A 15726-nucleotide genomic window follows, 5' to 3' on the forward strand; every position below is an offset into this window, starting at 1 on the left:
AAATCTGCATAAAAAAATACTTATCTTTAACATTTGGAAATTATCCTCATACTCTTATGTTATGATTGTTTTATGAAAATCAAAATTGTAGTACTACCTAAATGTTTATATTGTTAAAAAAAAACAAATTACAACTTCATTTTGAATTTTACAAAATATTGTTAGATGTAGTGGAATTGTTATAGTGATGTATATAGTTTTGAGATTGTATGTGACCTTCACTTGACCTTTGTAATATTTCTTTGGCGGCTTGATACACCGTGCTTTTTCTTTAGTATAGTTTATGTTCTTAGTTATGTTAATTTAATTTTCCTGAAACCTTCGTATCAACTTAGATAATACTAGAAGTACTTTACTATTTAGGAGGTGGGAGTGGAAAGTATAGAGGAGCTCAAGCAATACATAGAGAGACTGTCTCCATCTTATTACAGGTAAACTAAACAATGATACAACCAGCAGTTTCTCTGGTTGATCCGCTTGTATACACTCTCAGTTTATTGTCATCTTCAGCAACCTCAGATTGTAGAAAACCCGTAACCCTTGGTTTATAGTTAGTAGTCTGATATTTCACCATGATAATTAAACCAACAGTCTGTTTACAGTTATTAACAAATATCTGTATAGATTTAATTTCAATAATGTCACTATAACAACCATATTTCTCATGAAATTGTCTCCCCCTTGACTGACATGAACTTCAACTTCCATCATATCATAAACTCCATGTGACTTAAAAAGCTCTGTAATCATTGTGTTGCAGAACAGCCCAGTGGATGTTTAGACACCTCTCTAGGTTATCGGAGATGTGTGAAGTTACTAGCATAACAGCATCCAACCTTGCTATAGTCTGGGCTCCAAACCTTTTTAGGTAAGCTTTACCAATTTTTTATTAAAAAGAGTTTGACCTAAATTTGTTTATGGTGCCATATTAATGAACTTTGCAAATAAACACTTAAAAACCATAGATAATTTGTCATACCTTATAAATGTGTAACTTTGTGTGAAATTTTCTTCAACTATGCGGAAGCATTTTAAAAGAAATCACATAGATCTAACAAGTAAACACAACCCGTAAACAACACGTTAGAAGAGTTTTTTCTCTGACTTTTTTTGGTAATTGTTGTAATCAACAGCTCAGTCGTAATTAAAATATGGCTGACTGTTTTGTCCATTTCAATTTGCCTTTGCAGTTAGGTAGCTGTTCTGACCAAGATTTACAATAATATGTCAAATATTAACAACAGGGATATTGGTGGTTTAGGTCAGAAAGTACTGCTCCTCCACACGAGCTCGTGAAATCTATGGAGAAACAGAGGATTGTTGTGGAGAAGATAATTACTAACTATAATGAAATATTCTCTCCTACTCCTGCTCTCCATCCCTCAACTATATTTAATCCACCACATACAGCCTCCTCAAAAGATGCAGGATATTCTAAACACACCAAACCTACCAGAATCTGCTCACCAGCACCTGCTCTGTCTCTAAACTCAGCTCCTAAGCTCCTTCCTTGGTCTAGACCACCATATCAATGGACACCTATAACTCGGTCTTATACTTTTGGTAATTATCCTTCACCCTTTTTCCTAGCCTCAGTACTTTAATTTAAATAATAGTAAAACGTCAACATATGAGGTTGATCCATTTTGCAGCGAACTTTACTCAGCTCACTCTAGATAATGTTTAATGTCGTAAATTATATGTGGTTCTTTTGGTTAGAGAGCAAATTATGAACTCACTGAAATAAACGTGAACCAAGTGTGTCATACATTCCACGGCTGTAAAATGATAGACTTTGTTATTCATCATAAAATCTTAATATCCACAGCTACTCTGGGGTTTAGTACTAGTACTGACTGATTTCTTATCCTTGAGACTAATAAATTGCATCATGTGTTTTCCAAGTGATATATTTGCCAAGAAAGAACCTGCCGTCTTTCTATATCTAATAACAATTTGTAATTTACCATATATTTTAGGTGTAACCTTCCTACCAAAGTATGACATGGCAATCAAGGATGTGATAGCAATCGACCAAATACCGGGCAACTTTCGATACACAACACCATCTTCTCTTGAGAACGCAGTCTATGATAAGAGCCCATCTAATTTTAAGTCAACAAATACGAAACGGTCATCTTCCTTGACTTATACTTGAGGTTCCATCACACGTAAAATTTTAGAACCTTTATGAACTCTTGGAGATATGGTGTCAATGACTCGGTCTCATGCCAGTTAAACTGGCTGAAGGACGGAAAATGATGCAGTTTGTTTTTTGAAGGCTTGTTATACCGAATAGTCAGATGGGGCAACATCTCTGCAATTACAAAAACAATGTTGAAGATCTGACAATAGATCTCATCTCCCCGTGTTGCGTATAATGTGTAATAATTCTCTCTTTTTATAATTCCTGAGAACTGCTGTTTCTCAATTAATAACATTCTTTTACTAACATTGTTTTTGTATTTATCAATTTAATTGGTTTTTGTTTTATTTCTATTTTTAATTTATTTAGTTGCAAATACAATTAAATTATTTCAATATTAGCCACTTTATTTCCATTCCACCAAAACAAATCTTAATATTTTGAATGTTTCCAACGTCCTACTTGAGAACTTGACAATTTCCCACGCTTAACTCTCTACTCGGAGTTCCCTGAAAAGGGCTACAAGCACATTAGATAACTTATAATAACAACATCTGGTAGAAGCTTGCATCTCAATATTAATTAAAACACACAAGTTGAAGACTCATATATTACTACATAATATTAAGAGAAGATAATATCACAAAATATAAAAAGGCTGTGAGTTTCCACAATCATTCCATAAAACAGAAATACAGTATAGTTTACTTTACACTGCTGTATAAAACTGGAGAAGAGTTAGACATGTCGGGAGCTTTCATTTTGCACCATGAACCTGATCCTGAAACACTGCCCACAAAAACCATCCTACACAAAATCCAATAGCTGAACATATTAAAATTAATTTGTTGTTAGTAATATAATCCACTCGGACCTAGAAGGTTACACCACTTCATAACTAAATGTGGAGGAGAATGGGTATTCTGATGTACGTAAGAATGCCTACTTACTAGTAATAATGTGTCACACTCCATCTTAGTCGCTAAAATAAGAATAGTAGAGCTTGCTAACTACCAAAGTAGAGATTGCTAACTACCAAAGTAGAAATTGCTAACTACCAAAGTAGAAATTGCTAACTAACATGCATAAAAGTTTGTTAGCTGCTATAGTATTTCTTATTGTAAAACATCTTAGCTGCTACAATAAGAATTATTTGTTGTTACAAAATGGCAAGTTAGTCGTTGCGTTAAGTAATACCAGCTGTGGCATGTTTTGACCATAGTAATAAAGTGTCACACTCTACCCTTCAATAAAGGTTTGTTTATCACAAACTAAGAGTAATAAAGTAATTTGCAAGTATTTAAATACCAAAATTAAACTTTTTCATTATAATGTGTTTTTCCTTTAATACCTAAACATTTTTTCACTTTCTTTTACTCGCAGGGCTGCTACTGCAGCCAAGCTCTATAAACAAATATACAGTCATGTACACCTCTAGTTTGTCAGTTTAAACTTGACCTAATCAAAATTAGAACAATAAACATCTCAAATCCTTATCACCAGCTCTACCTCCATATGTACATTGAGTTAGCACATCTGTTCACAAATCACTAACAAAATGCAACTATTAAAAAGATTTTATTGATAGTCATTTCATATGGACTTTTTTATGTAACATAATGTATTACATTTTTTTCATACTTTTATATAATGCATTGTTTTTATGCTATATGTAGTTATGAAAGCACACATAGCATAAAAATGTTTTATTAATACCTACAGTATTTATGAAAAAGGTCCCATAAAATATTAGGGCTGTGGAATAAACTCTACTAACTACAGTGTATTCTTCTCAGACGGTTATTTAAACATGCTACAGTTTCAACATAAGAACTAAAAAAATATATATATACCGGGAACAGAAATCTGCAACACTAGCTATAAAAAACAATTAATTATTTGTTTGAAAACCGACATAATGGGGATAAAGGAATTTTGAAAGTTAAAATCCAGAATATTTCTATCCATTAGGCTAAGAGAGGAAAACTCCTGATTAATAAATATTTTTAATGCAGCAGTTCAATACTACATTGAGGTCATTATAAAAATTATTATGGAGATTTTACAATCTAAGCTCTAACATACTTTGTTATCTAGTTGCTAGACTCAATCTAGCAAACATTTACCTGTGAATAAAGTAAATCAAATGAAATCTTTTATTTTAGGAAAATACAAAACATTTGAAGTCTGTGATATTTTAACTTTTTTAAATGAACAATTAGCTCAAGTACCTTCAAGTCGCAATAATTATAATTGAAATGCATAATGAAGAATGATAATTAAAAGAGTCGCACAATCAAAAGTTAAAAAGTATCAAAAGGAGACAATTACTGAAACAAGTTTGACATGATTGACCTCAAGCAGAACTACAATGTAAATTGACCCAGATCGTCAGAGAGCTTTTATGAGCCACAATTTATTTGAATTGGACTAAAATCTGAATTACGATTAAAACTTTAAATACAACTAGTAATTCTTTATTATTGAAAAGCTTTAGGTTTTAGTAATAAATTTACATCTATTCATAGAAGCGTTGCGCTAAAAACAAAATGCTTATCAGCAACTCAGCAACTTATTTTGAAATAACAAGTGGAGTTTTTTTTAAATGCATAATAACAAACTCATTGACAAATGAATATCATCAACTTTCAGTCTGATATTGAGTTCTGTATTTTTCAATTCAATCAAATAAACATTCAATTCTTGACTGTTTGTCATTAAAATTAGAAGGGTTCTTTTTTATCTTCAGGGGCAACATCATAGAAATTAGGCTGGTCATACTTGTATATTAATAATGGTACTAATCATCAATCAAGTTGTTGATGTACTTTTACAAATAGAATAAACAAAACTGTTGAAGTGAGCAACAATACGCTACAAACTATGTTTCAGGTTACACAGGAAAGTTAACTTTGTTTTCATCATCTCTGGAATGCTTTAGTAGTCTATTTCGTAGCATATTTATACAGTTTTTATATTACTTTACGGCATGTTCATGTACATGAGACCCAATTTTGAACAGCATGTAAAGCTCTAATGCTTTGCTGCCTGTAGTAAAATGCCTCTATGCACCAACAATGATAACGTTACGTTCACCCATTGTTGGAAAAAAAGTTACAGCGTCATACATTGCTCTAACGACTGCATCAGTAAACTGGCTCAGCAACACTGCTCTGTGCGTTCAGAGTGAGAATATTATTCAACTGGCTACAAGTAGACCAATTTCGCCAGACTCATCAGTAAGTATGCTTTATTTACATAAAACAAGCGATATGTTGGCTATACTTACTTGCATAAACTATATTCTGCTTTAGTCTACCTATTTTGTAAATAACACGCATAACTAACAGTAATGTAAAGTGGTTCCAAGATTTGTTATTACTAACATGTTTATCAACAATATAATAATAATTATAATTATTTTAGTGTTGAAAAGGTGGCTATTACATGTCTTTGCAAAAGACAAGACCAGAAGCTCCTTGAAAAAGTCTCTGATGGGAGAAAAGCCATCAGGTGATGGTAAGTTACTCTTGTTGCTCTGTTTCAAAGATTCAGATTGTATCTTCTAGTGAAATTTAGAACTGACTATCAGTATAGAGTATAGAAGGGTCAGTAGAGTAGTACAAGTTGGTCTAACTTACCATCTATCCACTGATATTGTTAAGTTCTGAGTGGAAGGCTGTGTATGTTGTAAATAAGTAAAAACACTCTTCTGCGGTTGTAGTGCCTGTGATTGTTCAGATATGCACTAAGGCTATTGAAGAGCGAGGAATAGTGCATGGAATATACAGAGTATCTGCAGGAGCATCTAAGGTTCACAATCTAAGGTAATTTTATACATTGCCAAACTTACACCTATTAAATTTTTGTGGCAAAGCTAAAGGCTTCAGTTGTGCAGCAAAATTATTATTGTATATCTTCGTAAATGAGTCTATTTCAAATATAAGCCGACTCTAGCAAAGCAGTGCTGAAACAGTGGATTTAGAAAATTTCACGTAGAAGCCAACCCTACAAATCGTAACATACCGTACTTATTACAGCAACAGGTTGTGGAAAAGAATTCATGAAAATGATAACCATTATTGTTATGTTTTGCTTTTAATAAAAATGATGAAATTCTGTCAATTTTACTAGTGGTACTAATAATACAAATAAACTGCATGTAAAGTTGTAAATGATTAGCAAAGACATGCAAGCGATCTAACCAACCAATCACAGACTGTTATTCACCAAACGCTGCTTGGTGTGTGCGCCTGCAAGCTCTTGTCATGTGAACAAAAGCTGGACAGAAAAAAGGCAAAATGCGGCAGTCTTGTCCTTTTTTAAAAAGAAACTCCATATGCAACATGTTTTCAAGCTAAACCCTTCGGTACATTATAAAACAAAATATAAGTAACAGGCTCCTAGTCAAATGCTTAGCATGGTTCGAGTTGTAGTTTTTGAAATTAAGTAGTGTCATTTCATTGGAGTGCAACCGGAGATATGCAGGTATAAATCGACCAGTTTTAGGCTTGGCTTATTTGCAAAGAGATACGGTACTTTTAGCCAACTAATTTTGGCGATGAAAATAGAACATCAAGTCAAATATTTGTAAGTTGTATGTTTAATATAGATCAGTGAGGTTATAGATTGCTGCTTTCTGTAGCGTGAATTCTATACTCATAGTCTCTTGTAGAGGTTAGACATCAGCTATAAGTGGTCCTTATTGGTGTTTGTAGGTCTAAACTCTCGTCAACAACTAAGGTAGTAGACCTGAAGGATGAGGAACCGTATACAATTGCTGCTGTACTCAAAGAATATTCCAGGAACCTTTCGGGCTCTTTACTCGGTCAGACAGAAATGTTGAATGTAAGTAGTCATTACAAATAAGTAGAGATATTATATACAAATATCAGGTATAATGTGAGAACTTGAAAATTATGGTGAAGTAGAACGGAGAAGTGGACACATATTTTTGTGAAGTTTGAGAAAATCTTTGATGTCTTGAAATCTGAATAAAAAAAGTACTTATTTTTAACATCTGCAAATTATCCGCATACTCTTATTTTATGATTGTATTATGAAAATCAAGTTTGTAGAATTACCTAAATGTTTATATTGTTAAAAAACAAATTACAACTTCATTTTGAAATTTACAAAATATTGTTAGATATAGTGGAATTGTTATAATGGTGTATATAGTTTTGAGATTGTATGTGACCTTCACTTGACCTTTGTAATATTTCTTTGACGGTTTGACACACCATGCATTTTTTGAGCGAATTTTATGTTCTTAGTTATGTTAATTTAATTTTCCTGAAACCTTCGTATCAAGTTAGTTAATACTAGAAGAACTTTACTATTTAGGAGGTGGGAGTGCAAGGTATAGAGGAGCTTCAGCAGTACATAGAGAGACTGTTTCCACCTTATTACAGGTAAACTAAACAATGATACAACCAGAAGTTTCTCCAGTTGATTCGCTTGTATACACCCTCAATCTATTGTCATCTACAGCTACCTCAGATTGTAGAAAACCCTTAATCCTTGGTTTATAGTTAGTAGTCTAATATTTCACCATGATAATTAAACCTACAGTTTGTTTAGAGTTATTAACAAATATCTGTATAGATTTAATTTCAATAATGTCACTCTAACAACCATGTTTCTCATGAAATTGTCTCCCCTTGACTGACATGAACTCCAACTCCCATCATATCATAAACTCCATGTGACTTAAAGAGCTCTGTAATCATTGTGTTGCAGAACAGCCCAGTGGATGTTTAGACACCTCTCTAGATTATCGGAGATGTGTGAAGTTACTAGCATGACAGCATCCAATCTTGCCATAGTCTGGGCTCCATACCTTTTTAGGTAAGCTTTACCAAATTTTTATTAAAAAGATAATAGTTTAATCTAAATTTTTTTGTAGTTCAAGGGTTGCCATATTAATGAACTTTGCAGGTAAACACTTAAAAACCATATATAATTTGTCATACCTTATAAATGTGTAACTTTGTGTGAAATTTTCTTCAACTATGCGGAAGCATTTTAAAAGAAATCTCACAGATCTAATAAGTAAACACAACCTGTAAACAACACGTTAGAAGAGTTTTTGCTCTGACTTTTTTGGCAATTGTTGTATTCAACAGCCCAGTCGTAATTATAATATGGCCGACTGTTTCGTCCATTTCAGTTTGACTTTGCAGTTAGGTAGCTGTTCTGACCAAGATTTACAATAATATGTCAAATATTAACAACAGAAATATTGGTGGTTCAGGTCAGAAAGTACTGCTCCTCCACACGAGCTCGTGAAATCTATGGAGAAACAGAGGATTGTTGTGGAGAAGATAATTACTAACTATAATGAAATATTCTCTCCTACTCCTGCTCTCCTTCTCTCAACTATATTTAATCCACCACATACAGCCTCCTCAAAAGATGCAGGATATTCTAAACACACCAAACCTACCAGAATCTGCTCACCAACACCTGCTCTGTCTCTAAACTCAGCTCCTAAGCTCCTTCCTTGGTCAAGACCACCATATAAATGGACACCTATAACTCGGTCTTATACTTCTGGTAATTATCCTTCACCCTTTTTCCTAGCTTCAGTACTTTAATTTAAATAATAGTCAAACGTCAACATATGAGGTTGATCCACTTTGCAGCAAATCTTACTCAGCTCTGTCTAGATAAAGTTTAATGTCGTAAATTTTATGCGGTTCTTTATGTTGGAGAGCAAATTATAAACTCACTGAGATAAACGTGAACCAAGTGTGTTATACATTCCATGGCTGTAAAATGATAGACTTTGTTATTCATCATAAAATCTTAATACTCACAGCTACTCTGGGATTCAGTACTATTACTAACTGAATTCTTATCCTTGTGACTAATAAATTGCATCACGTGTTTTCCAAGTGATATATTTGCCAAGAAAGAACCTGTCATCCTTCTATATCTGATAACAAATTGTAATCTATCATGTATTTTAGGTGTAACCTTCCTACCAAAGTATGACATGGCAGTCAATGATGTGATAGCAATCGACCAAATATCGGGCAACTTTCGATACACAACACCATCTTCTTTTGTGAACACAGTCTATGATTAAAGCTTGTCTAATTTTGAGGCAAGAAATATGAATTAGCCATTTTCCTTGACTGTTACTTGAGGTTCCATCACCCGTAACGTTTTATAAACCTTAATGAAGGACAAAAAGTGATGTCATTTACTTTCTGAAGGCTGAAAGACAGAAAATTATGCAGTTTGTTTTTGAAGGCTTGTTATACCAAATAGTCAGATGGGGCAACATCTAAGTGATTACAAAAACAATGTTGAAGATCTGACAATAGATCACATCTCTCCGTGTTGCATATAATGTGTAATAATTCTCTCTCATCATAATTCCTGAGAACTGCGGTTTTTTATTAATAACATTCTTTTACTAACATTGCTTTTGTATTATTATATTTAATTGTTTTTATTTTCATTATTTCTACCAATTTATTTTGTTACAAATACATTTAAATTATTTGAATATTAGCTACTCTATTCTCGTTACACTGACAGAAATTACAATTCTCTGTGTGTCAGCAACTTTCTATTTAGAATTTTCTGACAAGTTCTACAAGTTCCTTCGATAAATTATGATAACAACATCTAGTAAAGGATTGTATTTCAATTCATGTAGTTTTATGACCCTGATTATAAATTATTACATGATAATAAGATAATGTAACAAAAATAGAAAAAGGCTTCAAGTTCACATAGTCGTGGCATAAAACAGAAATACAATATAGTTTACTTTACACTGCAGTATAACACCGGAAAAAGAATTAGTTATTTTGTGAGCTTTCTTCTTGCAACATTGACCTACAACTCTCATTAACTGTTGCCTGTGTTTCTCTTTTTTGTTGTCTCCGAGATCGAACTCCAATGACTAGTAAATCTGATAAGAACTCAGAGAATTGAAGCACGGTCCAGAAGGACCATCCTACCCAGAATCCAATAGCTGAACCTATTAAAATTGATTTTGTTGTGTTAATGAAGTTTACTTAAAGCTAGAAGGTTCACAACTTGATAACTAAGAATGAATGAGAATAAGTACTCTGATGTACATAGTAATGCCTACCTACAAATTAAGATGCTGTATAACAAAGGTTGAATCATCACTCACTTAATTCAGAGCAGAACTCAGCAAAGTCTACCACCGGTACCTCAGTGATATGCTCAGTAGTCATGCTTTCATAGGCTACTCGCATCATCAGTAGGCTCTCTTTTATTTTCTCTTCTGTCAAAGAGCTGTTTGTAAAATGACTGTACAGTGCCATTTGCTTTTGCAGCCTTTGATTTCTGTTGAGCTCATCTATTAAAACCTTATTCTACAATGTCATCACTTCTATGTGTAACTCGGTCTGCTGTATGTAAATAATAATTGTTCTTGATTGTCACTCTGCGCTCCATGTTTATATTATTGTCAGTAATATCAAATTAACTTAACATTGTAGCAGCAAGAAGAATGTGACACAACTTGAAAGAAAATTAGAAATGCCTTATAAAGAGGTTTTACTTGACCCTCTATCTGATAATTCTCTTCGCCTTAGCTCAACCTTCATTCTCAAATAGACTAATAACACTGTTAGTCACTACTTACAAAGTAGGACTGAGTCGGCCATTTTACTGTCACAGCTCTTGCATCATAGACAGACTCTCTATCAGAAACAACAACAGAAGTTACTGCAGAAGTTGACAGAGTAACTAGTGTATGAAGTAGAGTGATTAGCAGAGTAGAGTGTTTAGCAGGTAAGTGTTGTTAAGAGAAGTTAAGTCTCTCTACCTGCATTGTTCTACACAAGAGTTGCACCTTAGAGTTCCATCATCATAGCTGCTCCATATGTACCGCAGGCAATCTAAATATATCATAACATTTACTTTCGGTTAGTCTATCATGTGATACACACTACAGATAAACAGAAAGACATATACACATACCGAAGACCTGATAACAAGTACTCCTACTAATAATGATATGGCTATTAGTAAGGTTGTTAGCTGTTCAGACCTGTTCAGTATATTAATTAATGCAGTAGAACTAACAAAATACCCAGAATATGAAATATATGTTACGAAACTCTCTTTCATAAAGATTATATTACTTTATAGAAATTATACTCTGAATAACGAAAAATGTTTCAAAATATAAAAAACTGAAAACCAAAAATTTAAAAACGCACACTTGCTGATAGACGCTCGGCTTGAAGGTGGTACTTCTGACTGTGGCTGACGACTGACAACTTACAGCCAATGCCAGACATAACTAAGCCATGCGTAGTCTTTTTTTGTTATTTCTCCATTTTTTTATTTTATTTGTGCTTGTTTTGTGTATTAAACAGTAATTTAGTTTTAACATATATTTGTTACAGTTTTTAACCATTATCTATATACTATACTAGTAATATATACCTTTTTTTGTTCAGCTGTGGAATGCATTAAGGTATTTATTGAGTAAAATCTATTTCCACTTATGAAGGTGTCTGCTTATGAATTGGCTTCTGGAACTAGTTAATTTAGTACGCAGCGTTTCTATTATATGTGAACTATTGTGAGTTATAAATATTCAGGCTGTCTTCTTTTACATGATATTTACTCTGGTAACTGAGGAGTTAATAAATAAAACAGCAGCAAATACAGTCAACTTACTTGTTGTCTTGACGAGTTTTGATACTCCAGTGATGGCTAATTTGTTACTGTTATGGTTTGAGTATTCCATGAATATTATATTGCATACATTTTTAGAAATGACATTTTTGCAGTTTTAAATCTTCTTTAAAGGTTTTATTAAAAACAAACTTAACCTGAGTTCTCTTCACAGGCTACGAGGTCTCCCTTAGAACACCCACTCCAAGAGTCATCAAACCCTGACAGATTTCTGTTCATAGTCTTGATATAGCAGCAGCACTTGCTGATTACCTAAACAACACAATGAGAAACAAAGCTGCCAGACTGTATCACTTGTTACCTATTTTACCTGTATAAAGTTTCTTCTATTGAATGAGTCTTTGTGGCAGTTCTATCATAAAAAAGCTATCAACTATGTTATGCTATACCATATAAATAATCCCTTCTGTTTTCATTTGCTATGGTATTTGTATGTATTTTATGATCTGAGTATAATAGATTAATCGTTGGCTGATTAGCTATAAATAACCTTGCAAATAAAATACGTATCTTTATATGTATATAATAATGTATGTAATATATGTAATATAATATATATAATAATGTAATATATGTATATAATAATATAATATGTATCTTTATTAATTAGTAGGTTTTTTAGCTTTCTTAAAGATCTAATCTGTATCCAACAACAAGTTAGTTCCGAAAAAGTTACAGACCTCATGTTGAAGACATGTATTGTCACATTGCTCCTTAGTGTAGCCTCCTTTGTAGTAGGTTGATGGGTGGTCTTCATTAACTCCCAAACAATCTCCAAATAGGCCCCCAAGTCTTTTGAACTCTTTCTGTCGAGTCAAACTTGTTATTTCAACAATTAACGTATGATATACCTGCTTAGTTTAAATGGATGAGATAACCAAGTCCACAATTTAAGTACCAGCATAAAAAATTATGTTTATTTCCATAATCATAAATAGATGGAGGCACTGAGAGCTTCTGATCTAACAGATAATCGACTTACCATCTGTCAGGTTCTACACCAGATGTAATCAGGACTCTACCTTTTTCAGGAAGATGGTACTCAGACTGTTGACTCCAACTAAGATACCTCCTTCTTCTACCATAGCCTCAGTACCAGGTGAATGAACCTTGACTACCACTCCTTCCCATGCTGGTGGAACTCTTTTTTGGTTGTTATAGTGATATGTCTCTGCATTTACTATCAACTGTAGGCCTGGAGAAATTACTAAATTTTACTAGCAGTAGATGATGGGTCACTTGAATCACTCTTTTGACTTTCACCTTGATTTAAAATCTAATAATATTTGACTAGTATTATGATACTAACTAGTTCCCTGTGTATGACATGTTGCTAGTATTTTACTGGCGTATATTGCTTAATAGTATGGAAGAGATCGCTTTGAAGTGTTCAAGGTAGAACTTACCATATCCTGGCAAAGCTCTTCGTGTGCTGAAGTTTCCTTTCATGTTGAATATATAGCAGTTGCCATGGAAACTATTTAACACTAACTCAAAGTCATCCGTTGTCAGGTTATTACCGTCAAAGTTTGCCCAAACTATAAGATCTTCTTTTTGATGCCCCAAACTAGAGTCATTGAGTGCCACTGCAAAAATATACCATGCCGGTAGATGTGACACGTGACAGCAGGTGTTAAAATGGCCATCCAATACTTAGCATTCAAAGCTAAGAGATCATAATGAAAGTTAGCATCTAAAAATAAACATTGTTGTTTGTCTCCTCTTGATTTCAGCACATAGAACTAAACATATTAGATAGGAGTATAGAATGAAATCAGTTTAGTCACACTTACGATAATCTTCCGAGTTATCCAAATTTTTAATTCCTCCTCCAATGTATGGAGGTGCTTTGTTAGCTTTTATTATGTTGTTGTTGCACAGAGTGACTGCTAAAAGAAAGTATGGCACTGCCTTATTAGGATAATCTCGATGAGTATTTCCTTCAGCTATAACTACTACATTCACAGAGCAATGGGGACTACTATCGGCAAGAACTTAGCTTGAAATTATAAACTATCAAAGTTATGTTTTACATATAATACAAAATTGGAGCAACTTAATAGAGCAAATTGATGAACCGGTAATTAAAATGTTATATTATACTTAGCAGATTTAGAATCATAGACAATTAAAAGTTCCACAAGTAAAGAACTTGTGTACTAAAAAGTGTAGCCAGCATAAGTACCAGAAACACTCACTAATGTAGGTATCAGTATGTTACATTAAACACTCTCTTTAGTTTTTTATCAATACAATGCACCGCTTACCTGGAAAATTTAGATGTTTTTCTGTGACTACCTCGAGTTCAATGTTCTTTTCAAACTTTGAGAATCTAATTATCAGAGAGCACGTGTGTAGGAGTAAAAAGACAAGGGCGGTAATTGAGACAATAGCCCAAAAGGTCTTCTTTAATGTCCCTAAAATAAGCGATGGCTACATGAACAAACTATGTATTAATGTGAAAACAGCAGTTAAATGCAACAGCACAAGTAAGATATTCATTCCATCAGCACAAGAAAAATAGTTTATGTATTCTACTGTTAATCAAATTTGGATTAGCAGTAGAATAGAGTTTATAAAAAGTAATAAACAAACAAGTGTCGCCTCACTTAAATATTCCATTTTTAAAAAATTTCACAAAGCTACAATGACAATTTTACTAAAACTTTCAAGTGAAAGATTTAAATATTTGTTTCTACTTTTGTTATAGTTGAAATATTGAAATTTATGAGGAAATTTCAATATTTTTAGCTGTAGCATATGTACCTAGTGATTCATGAATTTGTGTAAACCCAACCAGACTGGCTCTTGAAACAAAGGCTTGCATGGCTAATTTGCTGGTTATCTCTCCATCATCTATGGGCGCATTACGATAGAGTCGATATTGGCATGTGAGGTGCTTCTCATTTTCCTCTCTTTTTCCACTCGTACAACTTACTGTATCATTTTCACAGTTCTGATCCACCAATGGAGAGTCAGTCTCAGCCATCTTATTTGAACTGTGATCGCTGACTACAGAGAGAGACAGTATATATAACTCAACTCTTAACTCTTGACCGTTTCACCTTAGTTTCTACTTTTAGAGTTAGACATTTGTCATAAAGCTCCCCTTCTAACACCATTCATAGAGTGATACTTATAGCCTTAAACATAGAGTTACTCTACTTACATTGTAATCTATTAATAGAGTGACATTCACATTATCTGTAAGATTTTATCTCCAACTACCATGTCATGTTTTTAGCTAGACAATCACCCGTTTTTATTCTAGTAACAGAATAAACAGACACGATGCTATTCAAGATCTACAAGCATTGTAATCACTTGCTACAACTGTCAACTAAATACAAGTAATGATAAATCTATGAGGCGCTCTATATATACTTGCCTATATTCTCATTTTGAGAAGTTGTAGCAGCTTCCTGACTAACCATCTCCATGGTAACAGATATTAGTAACTTCACAGCATCTTCACACATAAAATTTTGAAATATTAAAGCTAAAGCATTCTTTTGATATTTTCATATATAGCAAGGGCAACAACAAGGACAAGATGGAGAAAGTCTCTGTATCCATATGTACAGCTATGTGCTCGACCAACTGGGTTATTGACACTCTTACATCAGTAGTAACACATGGGTTAGCACAATCTTTTTAGATTTATCCTCTCAATTATACAATACGACCTTGTATTTCTTTATACCATAGTAAACAGACAGCTGTAGCACTATTTTCAGATAAACATCAAGTATGCAGGAACTTTACTTTCTAACAATAAAGCTAGAGATTTAACTCAATAAGAAATCTTGCTTAGTATCTCAGAGATACCGAATAAATATCTGTTGTCTACAATTATACAATACAGAACAAACAAAACCACG

The 15726-nt window shown here is 33.2% G+C and overlaps 1 protein-coding gene across 1 annotated transcript; it reads right to left on the reverse strand.

Moving 5' to 3' along the window:
- Positions 1–9963: 9963 nt before the first annotated feature.
- On the reverse strand, positions 9964–15285 carry LOC137390695 (degenerin deg-1-like). The gene is made up of 11 exons (XM_068077017.1): positions 15234–15285; positions 14612–14857; positions 14113–14262; positions 13639–13800; positions 13252–13431; positions 12868–13040; positions 12526–12651; positions 11983–12097; positions 10782–10864; positions 10305–10509; positions 9964–10145 (listed from the first exon to the last, which is right to left on the reverse strand). The coding sequence occupies exons 1-11, from the start codon at positions 15283–15285 to the stop codon at positions 9964–9966; spliced, it is 1674 nt and encodes a 557-aa protein (XP_067933118.1).
- Positions 15286–15726: the final 441 nt, after the last annotated feature.

Source organism: Watersipora subatra, chromosome 3 (genome assembly GCF_963576615.1).
Source record: "Watersipora subatra chromosome 3, tzWatSuba1.1, whole genome shotgun sequence".
Lineage (NCBI taxonomy): Eukaryota > Metazoa > Bryozoa > Gymnolaemata > Cheilostomatida > Watersiporidae > Watersipora > Watersipora subatra.